Below are 23,454 nucleotides of genomic sequence, written 5' to 3' on the forward strand. Positions count from 1 at the left end.
ATCTGGTCTTTGTGTGTGGATTTAACTGCTTGAAGTTTAAGGTGGATATTAGTAAGTTGAAATGGAAACACTGTGTCTGCACGTCCCTTAATGAACTTCCACGTTCAGATACTCAAAGATGTCTTTTATTTACATGATGTACAAACTCTCTCAAGTTAACAAAAGTCTCTGAACAGGTGGCGTCAGACATCGGTGTATTCGTGGTATATACGCACTTCTGATCGTCTCACACTCTGAAGGGATCGGATACTCTCACTCCTTGTTCTCATATTTGATTTTCTGAACAGCCTGCGTGAAAATGATCTACACATGAAAAAGTAAATTATTGGATCCAGACAAACATTGCATGCAGACAAGAACAGCGTCATTTCCTTGCAATAGTATAACATTTTATGTGCAGAGTCATCTAAAAGTTTATCTAGATGGCTAAAAGTAAAGGGTATTCTGCACAAATGGTATGGCAGAAAACAGGTGAAAAATACAGCCACAACAACCCTTATACTTTGATTATGCTTCCTCTTTCTGCTTGATGAGCTAATAAATTGTTTGCTTGATTTATAAATGTACCTGGATATTGCAATATAACATCCTATCAATACTATCAGCACCACCACAAACGTGCCGCTATTGATATAAATGACGGCTGTATGCCATTTTACTCCCAGGGGCGATTTAAGTTTTATGCAGTCGTCTATGTTTTTCTTCGTCGGGTAGCCGTTTGTGAGGATCAGGTTCGGTAAAGCTAGGAAGGCCATGACGACCCACACGCAGGCAGAGAGGACCTTGGTGAAGGTAATGCTGTACATCCTGGAGTCGCCAAATGGCTTCACGACTTTCAGGTACCGGTCAATACTGATGAGTCCCAGGAACACAATTGTAGTATACATGTTTGCATAAAACAAAACTGTGGTATATCGGCATAGAAAAGAGTTAAAGTGCCATGGTCCCAGTTGTGAGTCCTGAATTATCTTAAAAGGAAACGTCAGTGTCATGAGAAGGTCTGCAACCACGATGTTTTTGAGGTAAAAGATAAAACTGGTTTTATTTCTGATGTGGAAAAAAATCCATACTGCTAGTCCGTTCAGTAAGATGCTTGCCAGGAATATGATGAGGTAGAGCACAGGCAAGACGATGGTTGTGAATTCGTTGCGTGTGGAATTCCCGAGCAGCCCTGCGGTGTGATTAGATGAAGTAATGTTTTCTTGGCTTGGACGATAATCTGTAGGAATGATGGAAAAGAACAATTTCAAAGTATGCTTTTAGTATTTTATAAATGGTGCAGTTGCTGTTCTCAGAAATGTCACGTTTGTTTTCTGGGCAGTTCTGAAGGCTGCTTGGATTTGTTCAGAAAACTTGAGTTTAAAACACTGTTCCTGGGTGCTGTGCATGTTAAAATGAATGCGTTTCTGGTGTGTTAGGCCCTGGTCCCTCCTGCTGTGAGACAGGAAGGTGGCCTTCCAGATACTGCGAGGAGGGGGAAGAGAAAGGAATGAATACTTTCAATGGTGCTTATAATCCTCAAAAGCACCCTGCCTGCCCTCGCTGCTGTTCTCCAGGTCATGAGACGTGAGCTCAGTGGTGGCGGTGTGAGCAGGGTGTGTAGTGATGGGCTGCAGCATCGCCCTTACGTTGCTGATGGCATTTTGAATTTGGGGTTTTCAAAAGAACAGGCTGTGCTCTAACATTTGCTTTATGAGAATAAAGAATGGGTTAAATTGTATTATGGATGTATGTGAATGGTCATGAACTAATGCAAGGAAAAGAAATAAGGTAAACATTTCTGCAGTATTTAAAGAAGATAAATAGTCTGGTTATTGAAATTCTAAATAATTGCAGAATTATCTTAATCCTAAGTGATCAAGTTCCGTAATCTCTCCCTCTGTCCCAGTGGGGTTGTGTGCTCAGTACATTGCAGGATGAGGTTTGCTGTCTCACGTAGGTGTGTTTCAGTTAAGCTGACAGGGGTGAATGTAGCTGCATACCAATATGTCAAGAATTAACTGTTAATCAAAATTTTAAGGTGTCCTCTTTTGGCTGTCTAGAGAACAGAACTTCTGAATTCAACTATACATTTATCCAGAAATAGGACTCTGGGGATTCTCTTTGGTCCTATTTTGATGCTAATTTGATGCTTAGTTTACTTAATTGTATTGTATTTAACAATCATAATCTCTGGGAATTTTAAGATTTTATGCCTAAATGTTTATGAATGAATTTCAGACTGTTGCAAATTGTCTAATAAAGCTGTAGCGCTTCACCCTTGCCCCAGCTGAAAGTCTGTTGAGGCAATGCTTGGCAGTATTTAGATAGCTTTTTCTGAAATGACCTCTCTCTTAAAAATATTGATAGGAACATACAGTATTACTATAAGCTTGCATCAATCACAACATTATTTTTTTTTACCTGGCAGTTTTCCATAAGATGAATTGTACCCCATTATTTGTGTTGCTGTAGGCTTTCAGCTGAAATGCTTTTCAGGAGTCACGCTGGTAGCGATAGGTCCAGGAGTCAGCATGGGCTGTACCAGCCTTACAGTCTGAGGAGGAGAAAAAAAAAATCTAAAAAAAAAAAAAAAAAAGTGACCCCAGTTTTCTCTCCACAAACATTGAAGGAACTTTGAGAAATCAGTATCTGCCTGCAATTAAAGGAAAGGCCTGAGGAGTGCTGATGGCTGGCCACCTGAACACCGCATAGCTCTTCTGCTGTCAGGTATTCATTACCACTTCCTTACTAAGAATTGAGCTCTGCTGTGTCACTGCAGGCAATACTGCCATGTTAGTTTTCATAAGTATATCAAATTCCCTGAAAAAACTCTCCCTTTCTCCCCATTTCTATTAAGGTTGCACTAGACCCTGATTCCTTCTAAGATTTAGAAACCTTACTCTGTTTCCCAGCCTGAATCTCTATGGTCACTTGCTATCTTGTGTATTCTTTTATCAGTCCCTTTCGTTTAAATAACCACCTCCATCTCTGATACTTGTCTCTCCTTTTGTATAGACATTTCTGTCCTCCTTCAGGCTTTGTTTGCTGTGACTAAGCGAGCCAAGGCCCTTCTGATCTTTTCGTAAGACTCGAAGGTCTCAGCCCTTCTCTACTGCTGTTCCAGTTGAGATCATCTTCCTTGAATGCTGTTGACCAGACTTGTGCGTTGTCTTACAGATGATGTTTTAGGAAAAACTTGTTTCACTGGGATTTTATTCCTTATTACCACTGAAAACACATCCTCTAATATCATCTAGTATGTTGCTTCTGCGTCGTGGCTGCGCCAGGGAAGTGGATAACGGCCGTCCCGGGATCAGCTGTTACACGCTTTCTGCTCCCTTAGCTCTTCACGATGATCGGCGCCCGTAGTCAGCAGGTTTCGTTGTTGTTGTCCTTAGCAGTGCGATCTTGAGCTTTTTGTTCCAGTGAACTTCCTTCCAAGTTTCTTAACTTCTGTAAAAATATATTTAATTTTAACTTTTTAAAACCTATTTTCTTTATTTTGCTTTCTTGTAAAAATGTGGACTATATCACCCTTTTAAGCCTTGAGAATAGGTCGGTGTACAAACTATATGCAACATACAGCCCCAGTTACTGTGGTTAGGTAAGTGAATGTCTCCTAACCACCAGAACATGTGGCTGAATGACTTCATCCCTCCGTTGTGGACTGCCATTACAATTGGTTTCTTGCTGCTTGATAAAGGCCCTTGACCTTACTCCTGCACATGTCTTGTTTGGATGTGCTGATTATCTGTTTTTAATCTTGGACTTTTCAGTGACTGATGCCTGACAGGGGAGCCTTAAATGGAAGCCTTGAATCTTCCATATATGACCAGGATAAATGGTGACTTACAAAAGTAATTTATTTTTTAAATTTTATCATCTCTGATTTCTTGAAGTTAAAGTTGCATATGTAATTATGATACAAGTGTGTCTTAATTGTGTATTAATTAAATTGGGCTGGAAATTGTATGTTCTTGTCCATTTCTCGTGGTTTTTAATAGAGTGCTTCAGAGCATGATGAAGCCAGCCTGAATGGAATACTGCAGTTACAGAACCTCATGTGTTCTACATGGCATCATAATGCTTTAACGTTGTTCAAAGAAATTTTGACAATACTGATTTGTAAGCTAATATTCCAAGGTCTGTCTTTACTCTCGCAGTATGCATGTGCAGTAATCTTTTCATGCTTCACTCTTTGTTCACCAGTTTTGATAGGAAAACTGTAGCACCGTAGTTCAGGTCTCAGAAGTTACACTGGACCTGACTGCCTTGTGTATGAAATGAATCAGAGCATAAAATTAGAGAAGACCATTCGCAGATCTGAAGTGTTTTGTGTCATTACCACTGTTTCATGAACGACCAGCAAACAAACTCTGAATTGTCACTAGATGGCGGTAAAACAAATCATTACATTTTAAAACTTGAGATAAAATTGCATTCTCGTATTTTAAATATTGTCTTAATTTGGCTTCTTGTTTTCTGGCATTGTTTACTCAGATAAATTAACATCAATAATGAATTTGTCAGAGATTTGAGGTATTTTGGTTTGCCTTGAGGGAAGCATTTTTAGAGAATGACCAAAAAAAAAAAAAAAAAACCAAAAAAAAAAAAAAAAAACTTTAACACTTTTTGTTGTTGTTTATAATTGCAGCTATCTTTTCTTGCCAAAGAGGCACTGAGATTAAAAGAATGAATGATTTTATGAAAAGATGCATATCTGCCTTCTTTATGCAAAAAAGATGCTTATTTCCCTGCTTTTCAGAGTTCCTTTCAAATCTGGGTAATTCCTGCTCCTGGTCCCTGAAAAGCTATCTGCTTTACTAGGATATCATTCTTCAGGCAAGTGGTCTACCAGATCCTCAGTCCAGAAAAATTTGTACATCAGTTGTGTTTCCTGAGACGCAAGGAAACGTAATTGACTCCTGTGTTCTCATATAGTAACCACTTGTGCCTTTTTCTGTCTCTGCATCCATCTCTCTGGTGAGTGTTGTCACCAAGAGTCCTTGAGGAAGTTGCCTCTTTCCATGCACTGCCCCCCACCCAAAGGTGCTATCTCGCAGTTTGATATCAGAAAGACTGATGCATGTTTTCTGACTTTGGTGAGAAAGCTCCCTTGCTGCAGGGTGATTTCTGCCTAGCTTTCTTCAGACCTCTCTCTCTAATTTGCATCCTTTGCTTTCCTTTCTGCATCCTGTGTTCAGAGCCAGCTGAGATGGGGACATCCACAGCATCCTTAAGACTCTCAAGCCCCTATTCAGTGTTGGTCAAAATCCAGTTTCTTCCTTCTTTGTGGGTAATGTTTTTTCCTTGGGTAGTATTATTTGAAGCCACTGGACTGTTTTTCTGGATATTAAGATTTAGCACTTGGCTGTATTGCTGAAAATTACTGCAGAGAAATGGACAGCAATCACCTGGACCAAGAAACAGCTAAATCATTGTCACGGGAGATTCTCCTTGGCAAGCCTGTGTGTCACTGCTCCAGGGTTGCGTTATGCTCCAGGGATCTCTGGTAGGCACACGGTGTCTGCTTGGGGTCTGATGGTATCTGCGTTCCTCCTGCACTTGCTCTGTTGCGTGTCTCTTCAGGTGCAGTCTGTTTTATCTCCCCAGTCTATCCAAATCTTGTAGCTGTCAAAGCAGCCGAGTTCTGCTGTGCGCTGCCGTGGTGTCTAGCAGGAGGCGCAGCAGCGAAGGTGCTGTTTGGGTCATGGGAGCAGCAGCATCCCTGATGGTATGTTTTCTCAGGATCCCATCTGTAGGTTTTTCAGGACAGTGCTGCTTACCTTTGGCAGACCTCAGGAGGGCTTGCTAATTCCTGGCCAAGTACTGGCTGGGGTGGGATTCCTGTTGCACAGAAGATCTTCCTGGCTACTAAAGATGTGACCACAGTCACATTGGCTAGGGAAATCCAGGTCTCCTTGAAACCATGCTGGGAATGTGCTCATTTTCCCTGCAAACTAATTGGGATCAAGCCTCTGAATAAATACCTCTGTGTCATCTTATCCTCATGATTTTAACGTTAGAACACATGCAAAAATTCCCAGTGATGCATAAGCTGGCATAGCTGGGCTCGGCAGAGGCTTTGGTGCAGGCATGGGGAGGAGGTTAGTGGCAACACCTAGCGATGCCTACCCTAATTATACTTTAAAGACTTTCTCTTATGCAGCTGCTTTAAAGTACCAAACAGGTTTGTGCAGAGCAGCAGAGAGCTGCAGGCACAATGGTTCCTGCTGCACACTGCTGGTTGTGTGACAAAACTTAGGGATATGTGGCAACGATCCTGTTCGGACTTAGCAGTCCAGAGGTGTTTCCGTGGTTTCCCATCCAAGCCTGTCAGGCTGAGGAGTGCTGTGATAGACAAAGCGCTGCTGTGACTTCGGTAGATGAGCAGGGCTCCCCGAGTCAATCCTGGTGTCTCTCTAGCCTCTGAAAGCTGCAGCTGTTCTGCTGAAGTCCGCTGTGTTCAGACTCTTGATTAGAAAAAGTTCATCACATATGGAGAATTCACCCTTTTCCACATGTTGTAGTGGAATGGGAAATGAAAACTCTGTTTTCATTAAAGAGTGCTTTAAGATATTTTATAGTGTACACTGGCAATATACTCTGGTAGTGGCTTTTTAGTTGTTTGGATATGGTATTACTGTGATCGACAAGCACGACCTCCAATTCTTTGTCTAGTTCTCCAAATACTTTTCTTCTAACCAGTTTCATCCTAAACATGTCTCTCCAACCTCCTGTTTTATACATCTATATAAGTATTTTTTCTCTGCATGCTTTTGAAGATACACTAGAGGCTGCTCCTTTATTCCAGTAGCCTTTTAAAACTAGAATACTTACTTCTTGCACTTACATATTTAATTGGTTGGGGGTTTTTCTATGATTACCCTAAAGGGCTGTCAGTTGCAGTAAATACAGGTTAAGTACATACTGTTTTACAGATGGGGTAATCCTTTACTGAAATGTTGATAGACTGGTTTATGTGCATGACTGGTATAACCTCAGATGAGAAATTAAATAATAGGCTGCATGGCAGATTTCAGTATCATAGGGGTATGGAATGACTGTATAGTTTTTTTTAATGACTAAGGCTTTGAGTGCCTCATTTTTTTTTTTTTTTTTTTTTTTTTAGAGACACTCAGTACCCTTAAATCTCATTAGTTTTTTTTCATCTCTTATTTACAACTTTTTAAAATTAGAAAATTGGCTGTGTGAACTAGACAGGATATTTTAGGGCTGCAGAATTTTAAATAGTTTGTTTATCTGAGTGTGTAACTTCCTGATTTTTTTTTTTTTTTTTGCTAGTCAATCCATATTCATCAACTTAAAGCTTGGTAAATGACTGAAGTAAATGTAAACAATAGAAATGTGAGGCAGTTTATTAAATTTGGCATTAGCTGACTGCAGTTATGTTTTCTTCTGTTGCACACAAAAACCAAACCACTAACGTGTTTAATTGTAAAGATTTGGAAAAAGGCATCAGTGTAGGAAGCAGGGTAAGTACTTGTGCATACTGTTTCTGCAAGCAGGTAAGCGATAGGTACAGAGCCTGTGTCTCTGCCCTCTTTATTTCAGTCCACTCCTATGTCATGTCACTTGAGCAAGCCTTCATGTTCTTTGATTTTATTTTTTCCTGCTTGCATCTGTTTATCTTCCTTAATGCTTTTTCTTATGCATAGAAGAACATCCAGTCCCAGCATCTAGGACACTACCACCTCTTCCTTACTCTGAGGTCCCTGTAAAATGTTGCCTTTCTCCCTGTGTGCAAATTTACTGTTAATGCATAGTAGAATAACTTGATATTCCTGTTGGAATTTGTATACATGGCAGGTGAGCGTGTGCCTCATGTTCTCCTCTGCTTTGTCTGCTTTCTTATTTGTTGCATTTTTCTAGTTCTGTCCCCGCCCTTGGAGCTGCGCTTCTGGGCTGCTTGTGCTACGAGATCCCATGCTATTGGCAGCAAAATGGATAGTGACAGAAACTAGCATAAGGACATGGTTCGTGTTAGAGAGCTCCTGTGAGCTGTGCGGGTGTAGTCATTTGCAGACCGAAGCATCTATGCCTGTGTTGGGCTGGTCTCTGGAAAGAAGCCTACAAGCTAATAGACCTTCCCGTGTGATTGCGTTCAGTGTTGGTGCCCTCACAGAGCTGACTGTTACTGCGTTGGAGTGATCAGAGCTGGGGATGAAGCTGTAAGACAAGCAGTGTTCTTCAGATGACCTGCCAAGCGCGGGCGCCTGCCCGCTGTACCTTCCAGAGCTGACCGCTCCTGGGTGCTGCCAGTCCCCCCACTACAGCCCTCTGCGGCTCGGGCTGCGCAGCTGCCACATTGGCTCTTTTGGCCTGCGAGTGACTTTGATTTGAACTGGCTGGGAAGAGCTTCAGTCAACTGAAAATAGCCCTCTGTGGGGTTTGTGCCCTCCTCTCATCCCTGGGACTGCGGGGTGCAGAGGCGTGCAAGCAGTACACGTTAGCTTTCTCCAACGCTGCCATGCTTAACTGACCGCTCTGCAAAGAGGCCAAAAAACCCTGGGTATAACTGTCCTCAACTGTGGCTTACAGTGCTTGTCGCTTAGTCATACCCTGAAACAGGAACCCATGGCTCATCTCAGAAAGCTTCTCATCTACTCCAGTAGCTTATACAAAACCCCCCTTTGGTTTGCAGGTTCCTCCTTGGACTTCCCTTTCAGTTCTAATCTAATTTTTCTCTCGTGTGACTTAAACATCAAAATGTCCTATTCCCTAGCAAGCTGTGGTGGTGCTTTCTGAGCTGCTTTTAACTCATGGATAGCTTCTCTCTGCTCTGAAAATCCTTTCTCTAGAGCAAACTCTGTGCCAGTCTTTAATAAAAGTCAAGTGACTTCAGTGGCTTAGTGACTAGAGGATGTGCTTCTCCTTTGGGAACCTCTACTGAATACTGTGCTCATGGGGACTCATAGCTAACGGAGACTTCCTTCCCCACGGCCGTTAGTCCAGGAGGAGCCTCTGAGAAGAATTCACAGGAAACTACGGTTTCCCACATGCAATCACTTACTGAAATTTAGGTTTTAGTCTTTCTTAATCCTTTGCATATGACAGCTAGAAGTACCATGCACATTTCCCATATGTGTGCTGTTTACCTTGCATTTGAGTAAACAGATAAATATTCTCACTTACAGTTTCCATGTGTGAGAATTTATCAGTGCTTTCTTTTAGGATGTTGTCCTAAATATCAGGTTCAGTTTACCTCTGTAAATCAATTCTCTTTTACAGTTGCAGGAGTACCTGAACTGAGTGTAGCAGAATGCTGCAGTAAGCATTAAGTAGTACTGTTTGTATGCAAAGTTCTTGTATTTTTTAGCATTTTATTTTGGGGTTTGTTTTGTTTTTCTTTCACTCTTGTTATCCAGGTACTACATTCAGCAAGAGAAAGGGAGTATTCCCTTAGGATAATATTTTTCTTTTTCCCCACCAAAAATAAATAGAGAAACCTACTTTTTCTCAAAATAGTTTTTCCTGCACTTTTGGAGTATCTTTCCAAGTGAAACCATTAAGTTACTTCAATCTTCAAATGAGTGATGATAAGCCTTTATTTCCCCCTACCTGTGATAGCTCTGACATAAGACCTTTCTGAGGATCCTGCCTGGACTTCCAGGTTACTCCTCCTTTTGCTTTCTATTGAACTGTTCCTTATTAAAAGTTCATGCATTAATATTATTTACTTTGAATCAGATTTTCTATGCAGAGATTACATAGTCTCGTAAAAGTCTGAAACTGACTTGTAAAACCTAAAGATGTATGATTTTTCTTTCTTCTAGAATATGCATAACAGTTCCTTGTGCATGAAATGTTTTCCAGTCCTGTGTTGCGTTAGTAACTAGCATGTGCATATGTCATGACTAAGAAGCAGAAACCACCATCCTGCATTTACTGTAGGTGATGGTGTTTTGTAGTGTACTTTTCTATTTGTAGCTTCACAGTTGGCTGGATGCAGGCTGGTCTTTTTTGTAGGACAGGGCAGATTCTCTTTGGAAAGTGGAAGTGAAGTTTGGTGATTCTAAGCCTTGCAGATACTCATCTCAGTTATTGGTTGATTTTTTTTTTTTTTTTTTTTTTTTTTTTTTTGAAACTCGGTCACTTTATGAAGCAGATGGCTGTAGTGCTGCTGCGTGTGTGCTGCTGCCTGCATAAAGATTTTTGTGGGTGCCCAGCTCAGCTACTCTTGTGCTGAATCAGCTCAAAACTGGACAGGGCCCAGGGCATTGCTCCCCAAGCGGCCAGCACTTAGAGAGCTGTTTCCGATGTAGCATAGTGAGAAGTGGAGTGTGAAAGCATATCTCCTTTAGGCCGCATTGACCTTTACATAAAGATTTAAAGGGAACTGCAAGCAGAAATGGTACCCCATCGGGCAGCCCCTAAGTGAGTGGTGTTGGTGGCAGGAGGGTTGAGAGCTGTGGTTGTTTCCTCCTGAAAAAGGAGAGCACAGAGGACTCGTGGCAGAGTTGGGGTAATTCAGTTTTTTCGGTACAGCAGCCTCTAATTAGGCGGAAGGAAAGGATTAACTCTGGAATGTTATCTATCTTTCTTTCTTTCCAAAACAAACAAAAACAAACAAAAATGCTGCCGATGCTTTTTTCTAGTTTAGCTGTGCAAAACCTACTGATAGTGGAAGCTGTAACTGTAGAGTTGCAACTCATAGAGTTGCTTTCTTTGAATCCATCTTGAGAGACTCTACCCTGCAAGACACAATTTACGTATGCAGTGCGCTTAGCCAGTGTCGATTAGAGTCCAGAGATCAAAGTGGTAAAATCCTGACCCCTCTCCCTGGCATCCCTGCCCATCTGTTTCTGCCCCATCAGCCTCTGCCTGTTCTCCTTCATTCGGCACTTGCTCCTCAGCTGCTGGGAAGAACAACCCTTTGGTTTTGACTTAGGTTTTTGTCCTTGTGCCATGGGTCATGGGTGCATCTTTTCATCACACTGAATATCATCTCTAATCTCTTGCATGATGTCAGCACCTGGATGCTAGTGATGCGCGTGAACCCTGAGACCACGGACATCTCTTCAGAAGCTCTTTGTTGGCTCTTCCTTCCAGCAGACCCTCTGGGATGTCCCACTATAAGTGTGCTGATACTCCCAACTCCTTTAACCCTGTTTTCTCACTTCCTTTGTCATGCGATAAGTGAAAGCCCTCCCTTTATTTGGTCATATTTTGCTGTTGGTTCACTTTTTCCATTCTTTCAGTTCATATCTGTCCTTTCTTTCTGTATCTTCTAGTAAAATTTTCCCCATGCTTTGGTGCTTCTTCTTTCCAGCTCCCTACCTTGTTCCCTTTGCATCCAACTGGGTGATGATTCTTTTGCTGCCTGGAAGACCTAGTTTTAGCATTGTGCTGGCTCACATTTCTAGCCTTCCCTTCCAATGTGGAAGGCTAGAAGCAGGTTCATATGTACTCGCGTTTCTCCAGAATAACATCAGCTTTTCCCTGTTTTAATCTCTTCATGAACTTCTTTACTAATCTTTCCATTCTTGTTTTGCTTGTGTTTTCTTGGCACAATGGGCAACATGGAAGTCTTTGTCAACTAATCCCACTTTAATTCCATAGGTTCTTCCTTCTCATATGTCCTGTATGCTTTATTATCCTGAAGCCATAGTCTTTTAAATGTTAAAATATTGTTAAAAAAAAAAAAAAACAGTTTGGACAAAAAGTTAAAAAAAACCTAGAAAAGTACTTGTTCCCTTAAATATATCGATATCGCTGAATATATATATATATATATATATATATATATATATTTAAAGTTTCAGCATTTGACGTTTGGGCATTCTTGAGCTACTTGCAGAGGAGCTAGATTCTGTGCAAGAATAACGTGGCACCTGGCTGCTCTGCGCAGTGCTGCAGAGAAGCAATGTGCCTTGGAGTCTTTCCCCAGGTCTGCTTTCTGCGGGGTGAGTGAGACACCTTCTAAGAGGGGTCTATTCTGGAGAGCGTCTTCAAGGTGAAGACTTTCTTAGGTGTCAGCCTAGTTCTGTTAGAGCTTTCTGCTGAAAAATGTTAGGTTTTAAGTTTGATTATTGGTGTTACACAGTGAAAAACATTAAGTTGAAAAACCTTTAGAAATAGTTAAGATGATGTTGCACAAAAAAAAAAAGAAAATATAAGATTGCATTAAACCTTCATTCACTATAGTTTTGGCTATTAAGTTTATCTGCTGTGTATCTCAAATGCTACAGGGGATTCTACGAAAATATATTTTGTAGTTGCTTTTTATAAAAAAGCTAAGAAAAAAAAAGCAGTAAGCAGTCACAGGTAAAGTGATAAAGTTTTGAGTAATTCCAATCTCACTTTTAAATATTTTACTTTGTATCAAGACAACTTCTTTTCTTTTTTTTTTAAGCTATTCTAAATTCATATTTGAAGAAGAGAAAAAGTTACCATCTGCTACTGTAGACTGGGGTTTTTGTGCTCCAATGTGTATTGCTGTGGCACAAGACTAACCACATTAGCTAGTTGCAACAAAGGCACAATTTTAAAGAGGAAGGAAATGGACATGGGGATTTTTGGGTATAACTGGAAGAAGTTTAGCCTAGTGCAACTCTCGTTTTTCATGAAGTCTAGAGAGTTGCTGTTCTATGCTGTCCTCAGAGAAAAGGGACAGATGGTTAATACTGGGTAGAGTTTCAGGGTGTCGTTTGTGGAGAACGCTCCTTCTCTGGTCCAGCTGTTTTGCCAGCTCCCAGCTGTTCTTTGTATAGCAGCTCTTGCACTGGAGGTGACAGAAACCCAGTTTATGGTGCTTGTAGTCAGTTGTCACTTTGATGTGTCACTAACATTTTCCTAAGGAATACTTGTGTCTCAGCCTGGTGTTCAGGGTTGGTCAGATTTGGAAACCTGCTTTGGATGATGGAGGGTGTGTGTGTGTGTTTGTTTTTTGGGGGTCTGGGGGTATTAAGAAGGTACTAGAACATTTTTTATTGGAAAGGGTTCAGACAGATGAAATTTATGAGTTAATACTGTTTTCATCCTCTGATGAGCATTTCTACTGCTACTGGCTTGCTCTTGACTGAGAATATTTTCTTGAGCATTGGGTTTGTTGTCCCATGCAGCTTGGTTTCCCTATGAAGCATGAGATGGATCTACAGCTCTTGGTTATGTCAGACGCATTTTTACTTATTTCCAAGTCTCTAATACAGATGGCACATTTCGAATCTAATGCTTCAGTCTTAGTATAAATGTCTTGACTAGCTTTTCCCAGTACTTATTTGGTCAAAGAGAAGGTCCTTCTGAACTTTTCAGTGCAAAACTTAACAAGTGACTTTTCATAAAAAGAGGAGGAATTCCCTCTTCCAGTTAATGCTGTTATTTCCTTGGATATATCTTATGTTGCGTTATGTGTCAGCAAGGTGAACAGGCTTCCCAGTTCAGTGAGCATCTAGCAGCCACTTTGGTGTCCTCTTATGAATAGTCAAAAGAGGAGAAGACTTCCGATTCTGATTTGCAGCCTCCTCTTTTTTGGTCTTTGCTCCGTGCCTGCTCGCCTTGTCCGAGGTTCTCGCACCGAGCGCTGCCACGGTGCCCAAGGAGCTCCGGCGCTCGCACGGCGCGGCCTCGGCGCATGCTAGCGCACCACGGCTGCATGCGCAGGTGCCGGGTGAGCTGGTCTCCCCGCTGCCGCCCTCCCTGCCTGCAAGGGGGGCCGGCGGCCAGGGCGGGGAGGCTGCGTGCGAAGCAGCTGCAGGAAGGGAGCTGGCAGCACCCAGAGGAGGAGCAACCTTGGGAGCCACCGGCAGCTCCTGAAAGCTCCTTTCTTGCTCACGCCCCTAATGCAAACAGATGCTTTCTGTTTCTAAAATCCCTCCACGCCCTTAGTGCCTTTCCCCTCCGTGTCTTTCCCCTTCCCCATTCTCTGCCCCTGGTGGAGCTGGACCTCGTCCCTTCACCTGCACAGGTTGTCCCCGAGCTGGTGGCTCCGTCCCCAGATGCTGCTGGTGCTGCCTCATCCAGCAGGCTCCAGCCAGCAGAATCAAAGGGAGGAGAGAGTCCAACTTGTGAATAAAAGTGAGTTCTTTACTCTTTTGGGAAGACAGCCATCTTAAAGTGATGTTGGGAAATGCCAGGCTGTAGTCACAGCTGGAGAAATGCTGACAGTTTTGTATGATCGAGGCCTTTGGTTCAGGACATGAATTAGTGACATCGCGTGAATGCTTGCATTAATTTCCCAGTTTCCTCTTTTAAAGAAAGATTGCAAAACATCTTTAAAAACTTGTAAAACCCTACCAGCATAAGACCACACATATATAATGAAATGATAGATGTCTACAGTACCTATAGTGCGCAAATGGCATAGTATTTTTTTTAAATACAAGAGTTATAATTGCACTACTACTTTCAATTTTTCATAACTAAGAATAATCATTTCAATCTAAAATGCTAGTTAAATGACATGAGTTTTTGAAAGTGCGTTATGTATTTCTCAAACTTTGAGACCAGTCAGACATAGGTTGCAAGTTGTTTGTTCAGAGCTATGTGGTTTTTCCAGTGAACCTGACAAGTTTTAACATGATCTGAGTGAAGTATGAAGGAAGAGAACCTTTATTCTGTGTAATATAATTAACAGAATTCAAATATGCTTTGCTTTATGAAAGACATGAAAAGGATAGAATACAAACTTTTTATATCAAATTTGGAAGTTACAGGTACTGAATTTTACTCAGTGTGAATTAGGCTATGTCAGGAAAAAAGTTATCAAAACCCTGAATCCTCCTGCACTTTGATTAATAACTTAAAAGGAATAATTAGTAGAAAAACATTTTTTTTCTATTGATAAAAAGCATTACATTTAATGTTGAATGAGATTAATAAAGTCTCAATATTCTCAGACCTTTTCATGTTTTTCGTTGATGTGATTGTTTGCTTTTTAAGTCCGATTTTAAGTAATTGCATTTTAATGCCTATTTTCACCCAAGGGTGAGTAAGAACAAGAAGATTTATCGAACGACTTATCAAACGTTTTTCAAGTCATCAAAAATCACTTACCTGTCACCATTGTCGCCTTCCATTTGTCTCTTAGCTGCATCTCTAAAGTGCTTTAGACTCTTCCATAATGCATCTTGAAACTAAAATAGGCGCTAGAGTATTTCTTGCAAAGAAGTAGTTAAATAAATCATATCTGGAAGTAAGCTTTTTTTGCTTCTGATCACTTTTTTTTTGTGATACCTGATCAGAGAGTCAAAATTCCCCTGACCAGGAGCAGCTGGAGCAACTGGCTTTCTCATTCCTGGGAATGACTCATACTGGTGTAGGTGAGATGTGGATTCGCTGCGCTCACTTCCTGAGTCTGGAGCAACTCTAATGCTGAGGAAGCAGACAGTGATTCACCTGGAGAGGTGGGTTAGTGCCTGTTAAAGACAAAAACGTTCGTGTAGGGAGATGTCGTGAGGAGTCTGAAATCTGTAAGCTGTGTAACTGTGCTTGTGTCTTTCACTTAAAACTGTTTTGTCTGCAGGTTGAATATGAAGTTAATGTAATTCCGAAAAACCTTGTGTTGGGTAGATGCAAATATCTGCTAATCAAGATTATATCAGTTATTAATTTGACTGTATTTAGACATCTTTAGTGTTGTGCTTTGAACAGATCCTCTAAGTAATGTGTAGGATGAAAGCAAGCTGCTAAGGCTGTAACAAAATATTTTGACTGAAATGACTAGACTGTCTATTTATGTACTTTTTACTAACGTAGTGCTCTTCAAAACTCAGCCTTTGACTCTTGCAGCCCTGCTGTCAGTGGTCCTGGCTGCATGCACGTTGAGTAAGGTGGCTCAAGAGCATTGAATTAATCATGGAATTCTTTCTATTAGAACAAAATTTTGCTTTGAGTCAGCAGAAGATAAAGTGGTTAACTTCCCACTTCTCCTTAACAAGAAAGCAAATACATTTTGCAAATACATTTTGCAAATTTTCAAATTTGAAAGAAAATACTTTTTTTTTTTTTTTTTTCCTCTCTTCCTCAAAGGTCTGAACAATTGAATTCTCAGCCCTCTGTTCTAAGAAATAGATAGTCTTTTGTGTAATTCCTTTAATGATCACTTGGAAGCCTGTGATGTGCAGCACCTGCCCACCACAGTCCCTGTACTGGTGAACTGCTTCTTGTGATTGTGTGTCTAGGAAGAATCCTGGGCCAATTTTCCAAGTTTCTGTTGCCCATCAACTAGTGGGCAAATTGTAGAATTCCCACTTGCATCAGGATGGCTTCTTTGAATCAGATACAATCCCTGATTGTAGGAGATTTCTGACATGGCCTGTCTTTGAAGACCAGCTTTTGCATGGCAAAACAGATGAATGAACTGAGCAGGAACACATCTTACCCTTCTATGTATGTTTTTGGCTTCATTACTAGAAGTTGCAAAACTGGTCTCAGTAGCTGAATATTCTAATGATGATAGTCCATGTTGCTTGCACATGGACATGCACAGTGGATTGCATGCTTCATGTCACTCAATGCTTGAGAAGATTTTTCTTGTAGTTAGTGAGAGGACTTAACTAACTCTCTGGATCTCTCAACCTGGCACAGTGCTAAGTAGTACGGAGTGTCTCTGTCACCATTCTGCTTTCTTTCAGATGTTCCTTCTGCTCCAGTGCTTAGCAGCTGCTTGTCCTGTGGTGCCTTCTGTTTTTGCTACTAATCTTTGGTTTGCTTTCTCAGTGGCTTTCTGACATTTTCTATCCTAACATTACTTTTGCTCTAGTGCTTTCTTCTCTATGGAGCCTCTGTCAGTCAGGGACGTATCCCTCTCCCTGTCTTCTCCTGTACACTGCTCCTTCAAGCTGAAAGGTCATCCCATGGACAGAGCTATGACAGCCATCTCAGGATATGGGGTTGAACACTGTTACTAATTGGTTCGGCTCAAGTGAGGCTGCCCTGCATATCTGTGCAAACAGCTTGATTTCTCAGTATTACATCTCTTTTGAAGGGCTTCTCCCTTCTCCATGTTAGATCACTGTTCTTGCTCTCCCAGTATTAAGACCTCGTTCTTGATCTGTGGAGCTTAAAAGGCTTTTTGACTTTCTTGTCTTTTTTCCTGTGGCTGTGTGTTGGGTTGGAAAATCCAAAGCTCTGAGAACATCTGCCTTTTTTTAATATGCGCTTTGAGTTGACCTCATACTTTGGGGTCTTTGGTTGACTTTCAGCATGGTCTGGTTTTACTGAGAAGAGGGTTCTGCCCAAGTTCTGTGCTGATCTTGGGGTTGACTTAGTCACCTTGCTTTTGAGAATTTTTAAGATTTCATTTGAATCACTTTCTTAATTTTTTTTAGCCCTCTTAGGTATTTCTCAGATCTCTGTTCCAATACCAGATGTTTGGTACTGGAGTCAAATCTGTTTATATTCAGCATTCCATCTTACCTTAGTACCACTTTTTTTCTACTGTGTTTTTTCTCCAGTTATCACTGGTAAAACAACTGTGGTCCAAAGAATTTATTCTTTGACCTTCCTACCACTTAGATTTGTCAGCAGCTATCTTTGTTAGAGGTCCAAGAGTTTAAACACTGACAAGATGATCTATTTTCAGCCTATTTCTGATGTTGCCAACGATGATTTTCAGTCTGTATTCTACGGGGCCTGATTTGTGCAAAGGGCTATTGCACTAGGTATCGCTGAACATGGTCTGTGGTTGATGAAGTTGTGCACAGATGATCTTGATCATGTCTCAGGCCAATTGCAAGATGTGTCAAACCTGTTGCAGACTTCCCTTTGATGCTGTTCTATTTGTTTCTTGGATACTGCATCCTTGTAAGGAGCTGCTGTGGGTCAGACTAGCATGTGGTTGACCTCCTGCCAGCAGGTGCATGGGTCCTGGAAACAAGTGAGCCATACTGATATGTCTGTTTCTCTTTGTTGCCATTACAATATTCCTGATCCACCTTGGGATTTCTTACATCAGTCATCTCAGATCCTACTCTTTCTGTTATCTCTGGGAGTTGCAGGATATTGTATACTGGATATTTCCAGAGAACTAGAAAGAAATGGTGGTGACACCTCTGTATGTCAGACAGCATGATGGTCTGTCTGCAGGTTTACCTTCCCAGTCCTGGCACTGCCACACTTGTCCTGTCTTTGGACAACCCTTTTTATGAGGAACTATTGGGCTAAGGTGGGTTTCTATTCTGGTTGCTCAGAGTGCTAAATCTTCACTAGCTTATTCTTCTGGTAGCTGGTCTCAGGCACAATACTGTATCCCCATTTCTCTACCTGGAAAACTAGCTGAGATCAGATTCTTCAAAATTCTTCAGAAACCTGGTTCTTAAGATAAGTAGTCAGAGATCATATCTTTCCATGTAGTCTGTCTTTAGGGTTTCCCAAGGCCAGCCTGGACCAGTACAGACAGGTTATGACCTATGAAGTGTCTGATCATATGTCTGAACACCCATGCAAATGTCAAGGTGGGCTCCCACTCGTGATAGCTTCATGCCCTTCAGATTTTCTGAATAGAAACCCTCTCATTTTGTGTCTGGAAAGTATTGCAAACATTACAGAAGTCTTTCTCTCTCTCTCCTATTGAGATACCTCCTAATAGGTGGTACTTTTCTGGGAGGTTTGGAACCCAGAATTCCAGTGTCAATGGTCCCCAAAGGAACAGAAACTTCAAAACTTGGGCACTGAACAAAACATTCAGAATTTGTTAGTCATACTTCCAGTGTTTCTGTACCCAGATTGATCAACAGCATAAGCTTCAACACACAAGGAATGATAAGGTGATTTCTCTCTCTTGTCCTGAGAAACAATTGTCTTCTGGGACTGGTGATTTGAGAACCATTCGCTGGTGTCAGCGATCCTCTTGGAACTTCAAATGTTCTAGCTGAGGGGCTGAAGCAGGTTTTGTAGCTAGATCATAAACAGCAGTTTTTAAAATAACTTTCAGAATTAGAATTAAGTAAGCCTGTTTGCACGGGACCATGCACCTGCAAGCCAGGTGTTGTGCTGCATCCCTGCTGTGGGATGCCATTCTGACCCCGCAGTGATGCTGGCATGGGCCTCTGGTCCTCTCGCCTCAGTCTTGGAGACTTCAGTCAAGACAAGACAGAATAGTGTGTTATGTTCTGATTCGCTCTGTTGTTCTTCAGCACCTCTGATGCTGATGTTGTCTTTGGGCTCTAAGAAGTAGCCGTAGAGGACATGTAATGGTGAAGAAAGAAAAACTGAAATATTTAGTTATATAGTTATAGATGCATAGTCTAATTTCTTACAGAGAGTTTAGTAGTTGTTATGCTGTGAATGCAGAACATATACAAAAATTTATATGTAGTAGTCAATTAATAAATAGATTGATATAATTACGTGGGAATGGGGTGGGGGGGTTGGTTTTTGTTTCTTTTGGGGAATGTGGTACAATGGCACATCAAATTTTCTTTGGATATCTCTATTCTGATGCATCAGTAGAATTTAGTGGATTGGAAATCATTAACACAGCATCCTCTAGCAGGCTTTTAACATAAACTTGTTTTTGGCAGTCTCATGCTGGAGCAAGTCAAGACTAGCTGGCATATAAAAAGGAAATGCTAAGGAGCTTGTCGTAAAAACTGTGTGAAAGAAATGTAAAGCTCCGATGAGAAGAAGAGCTGAAACCTAACCCGTAACTTTACTCTTGCTCACATTATTTAAAGGCTAGATGCCCCTTTTTATATTCTGGTGATTACAGAACAATTCTCAGATTTCATAAGAGCTTGAACAACCTTATTACAACAATTACTGTGTTGCTTCATGCTAAAACTCTTTTACTATCGCATTTGGCAATACAAGCTACGAGTTTATTTTTAAAGCAGATTTGGCCACTTGGATAGCACATGAGACTCCCTTTTTCCTAAAAAAGAACATAGAAAAAGGGTGGAATGAACAAAGCTTACAATACGGGCATGATTCCTCAAGCACTGTAACTTCAGCTTTGTAAGATGGAGGTGCTTTTATCAATGGAAGTGTCTTGGAAGCGTTTGATACTTTTCGTTTTGTGATTTATTTTTAACACTGCCTTAACGGCTGCCTCTAAAGAGGAAAAAGAGAAGAAGGGGTTAAATAGGAATTGGCTTATAAAAAGTCTGTTCATTCTTTCTCTGTCTCTTGAGTGACTAATTCTTTCTATAGGCTTAAATCTGTTCTGGTACATTTTCAGTTTACATACAAACTGTAGATCTGTGTGTTTATATATCTTCATCTGTGTAACATCTTGGGTGCTCTGCTTGGCTTTCCCAGCGCCTAGGAATTCATTGTTATTCTGCATTTCTGATTAATTGAGAGTATTGCTGTAAGCTATAAGAAGGTTAGCAGTAGTCAGAGTCACAGGAGCTTTCATAGCGATTTGTTTTGCTGTGTCTGGAAGTCAGGACATATCTGAAGTTTAGATTCTGTTTTTAGGCATTCTGGAATGAAATCATTGCCTGTCTGAGGAGATGCATTCTGATATGAAATCTAGAAGTATTTGACAAAGGTATAATATATTTCCTTTTTTTTTTTTTTTTTTTCCAAAACCAGAATAATACAGAGAAATATATGCTAGCCCTTGTGTACCCAAATAAGATTGATTCCTTACAAAACTCCACTGTTGGTCTTTTGAAAGTAGTGCTTCTGGAAATAGTAGTGGTGGAACCCCACTAAAAGTAGTTAAAATAACTGTCAGTAGTTATCATGGGAAGCCTGGAATAAAATTCACTTGTCTGAACCAGCTTAAGACCGAGTGCCAGTTATCCAGTCTGGATTGTAGACATGCTGAATAGAGGAACGTTTGGATGTGGAAAGGAAGAAGCCTTCTGTTGTTTGGTGGTGGGTTGTAGTAGTTACTCACAAAATGGAAACAGTGCATGTGTTTGTGCTCTCTGGTACTACAGAAACTAAGGAAAACAAAGGTTTCTCTTAGCAGCTCCTGAACTTTGAGTGGCTTACTAACCTTTTCACTGCTGGGAGGAAAAAAAGATTTGGAAAAATTATGAACATTGTAGTGAAGGTACTGTTAAACTTTTCTGCAATTACATAAATTCCTTGACTGTGCAAAAGCAATCTGGAGATTCCAGATGAAGATTGCAGCTTTCTGCAGTGTGCTGCAGGTACCCTGCCTGTGGTCATATCTCAGCAACCGCTTCTCTGAGAGAAGTCTGTGCCCAGAACGTGTCTCCACTTTGTCAGATGCGTAAAATATTAAATGGGAAAACTTTTTGAAGAAGACTGCTTTGGCCATTTTTCCTTTCTTGAACCGCAAAAAAGCAGAAATCTAAACTGTGAGATATAACTGTGAGATCTAAACTGTTACAATTCTTCCCTCTGGAGTCAGGGATCTAAAAATTGTGGAAAAATTGTGGAAAATCTCAAATGTTAGAATTTATTTATTATTTTTCCTTTTTTCCTGGAGGTGGATAAATGTGGTGTCTTATTTTTGCAGTGAGTTTGCATTTCTCTGCTACAGAATTTGATAATTCTGGCTCCCTTTTACCTACCTAAGAAGCAGCAGCTGAAAAACAGATGAGGAAGCTTCTGCTAGGGCTTGGCACACCCGTGTTCAAGGTGCCGCTTGCTCAGCCCGTTTTGTGGTTACACCCAGCCTTGCACAGGCTCTTAGCACTTAACCCTGTGCTGTGTCTCCTGCAATGTGAGTTTGTCTGCGATGTTAAGAAAGAGCATTTTTAAGTATTTTAATAAGCAGTAGAAATGAGAAAAGAAAAAAATAATTGCGGAAAATGTTTTCTATTCTTCTATTTCTGTTCTTCTTTCTATTCTTCAGAGTTTTCATAAAATTTGTCATTACTGTATTACTCGTTTTATGTTGCTCTGTAACCAAACTTAAAAATTGTCCAGTATCCTGCTTTTTAATCCAAAACTGGATGTATATCTTTGCTGGGAGTCCTTGAGATGCTGTATGAGTTACGCTGGCACGAGTGATTTCAGAATTTCAGTTTGCGACGGTTCACGCCGGATTCTTGCCCTAGTACATCCGGCCTTGCTGGGCGCGGGCCTTTTGCCGTGGTTTCACCTGGCTGCCCCCCTGACTGCTGCACTATGTCAGCAGGCTTAATAAAACATTTTCAGACTCCTCCTGCCACATTTGTTTCGAGAGGCTGCTGAAGTATTGAGTATTTTATCAGCTTCATATATCGAGAAGTTGATATATGTAGTTTTGCCAAAGCAGCCAAATTACTCCCTTAACCGCTGTACGCGTGTGGGGGCAGTGAATTCCCGAATAGCGCCTAATCCTGGGAGGCAGGCGCTGTTTGAGGGAACACTGACTCACGGAGGAGCGCGGAGCCCACGCAGAGCTGCCTGGGCCTTCGTTCAGCCCCCAGCCCCACGAGGGCGGGCGTTACCGGGGCGAGCCCGGGGCGCAGTGCGCGGCGGGTTCCTGAGCGCCGCTCCGCCGCCCCAGCGCGACGGAGGCCGGGGAGCCCGCGGGCGGCCGTACCTAACGCGTGGCGGCTCTGCCTCCGCCGGGCCGCGCAGAGCCACCCCCTCCCGGCGGGCCCGGGAGGAGCCGCAGGGTTTTGGGTTGGGAATGGTGATTCTCCTCAGGCACCATCTGCCCATGACGGGAGGGCAGGATGGTGGTGAGATGGCGGCCCTCCAGGCGGGGAGCTGCCAGGGAGGGGAGGCTGCTGCAGCTGCCTTCCTCGGTGCATGGTCAGCGAAGCCTGGAGCGGCAGGGGGCCAGGCTCACCCAAAGCTGGCGGCAGCCACAGCCCCCCCATTGCTCAGCGGCGGGATGCCATGTCACAGGGCAGCCGGGGGCGCCATATTTCCTGGTGGGGGGGGGTCGGCAGTAGAGCACCATTTTGCGCAGTGGTGCCATGTCGTGTGGTGAGGCGGTGGCAGCGGGGTGCCATGTCTCATGGTGGGGGGAGGGCGGCAGTAGAGCACCATTTTGCACAGTAGTGCCATGTCGTGTGGTGAGGCGGTGGCAGCGGGGTGCCATGTCTCATGGCGGGGGGGAGGGTGGCAATAGGGCACCATTTTGTGCAGTAGTGCCATGTCGTGTGGTGAAGCAGTGGCAGTGGGGTGCCATGTCTCATGGTGGGGGGGGGCAGCAGTAGGGCACCATTTTGCGCAGTAGTGCCATGTCGTGTGGTGAGGCGGTGGCAGCGGGGTGCCATGTCTCATGGCGGGGGGGAGGGTGGCAATAGGGCACCATTTTGTGCAGTAGTGCCATGTCGTGTGGTGAGGCGGCGGCCGGGGGGTGCCATGTCTCATGGCGGGGGGGAGGGCGGCAGTAGGGCACCATTTTGTGCAGTGGTGCCATGTCGTGTGGTGAGGCAGAGGCAGCGGGGTGCCATGTCTCATGGCGGGGTGGGGGGGGCAGCAGTAGGGCACCATTTTGCGCAGTAGTGCCATGTCGTGTGGTGAGGCGGTGGCAGCGGGGTGCCATGTCTCATGGCGGGGGGGAGGGCGGCAGTAAGGCACCATTTTGCGCAGTAGTGCCATGTCGTGTGGTGAGGCGGCGGCCGGGGGGTGCCATGTCTCATGGTG

The 23,454-nt window shown here is 42.5% G+C and overlaps 2 protein-coding genes across 3 annotated transcripts in view; one reads left to right on the plus strand and one right to left on the minus strand.

Annotated features, from left to right (window-relative positions):
* The window catches only part of MED12L (mediator complex subunit 12L), a 157,155-nt gene that overhangs the window by 75,071 nt on the left and 58,630 nt on the right, over window positions 1-23,454 (plus strand). The window lies entirely within an intron of this gene.
* GPR87 (G protein-coupled receptor 87) lies at window positions 183-2,437 on the minus strand. Its single transcript, XM_062582276.1, has 2 exons — window positions 2,404-2,437; window positions 183-1,219 (listed from the first exon to the last, which is right to left on the minus strand). Exons 1-2 carry the CDS (start codon window positions 2,435-2,437, stop codon window positions 183-185), a joined length of 1,071 nt encoding a protein of 356 aa, XP_062438260.1.

This window comes from Rhea pennata, chromosome 9 (genome assembly GCF_028389875.1).
Source record: "Rhea pennata isolate bPtePen1 chromosome 9, bPtePen1.pri, whole genome shotgun sequence".
NCBI lineage: Eukaryota > Metazoa > Chordata > Aves > Rheiformes > Rheidae > Rhea > Rhea pennata.

Coding starts and splice junctions, on each gene's coding strand:
- GPR87 (XM_062582276.1), bottom strand. CDS start 2,437: ATGGGGTACAATTCATCTTATGGAAAACTGCCAG. Junction 1,220..2,403: donor ATCTTATGGAAAACTGCCAG/GTAAAAAAAAAT, acceptor TCATTCCTACAG/ATTATCGTCCAAGCCAAGAA.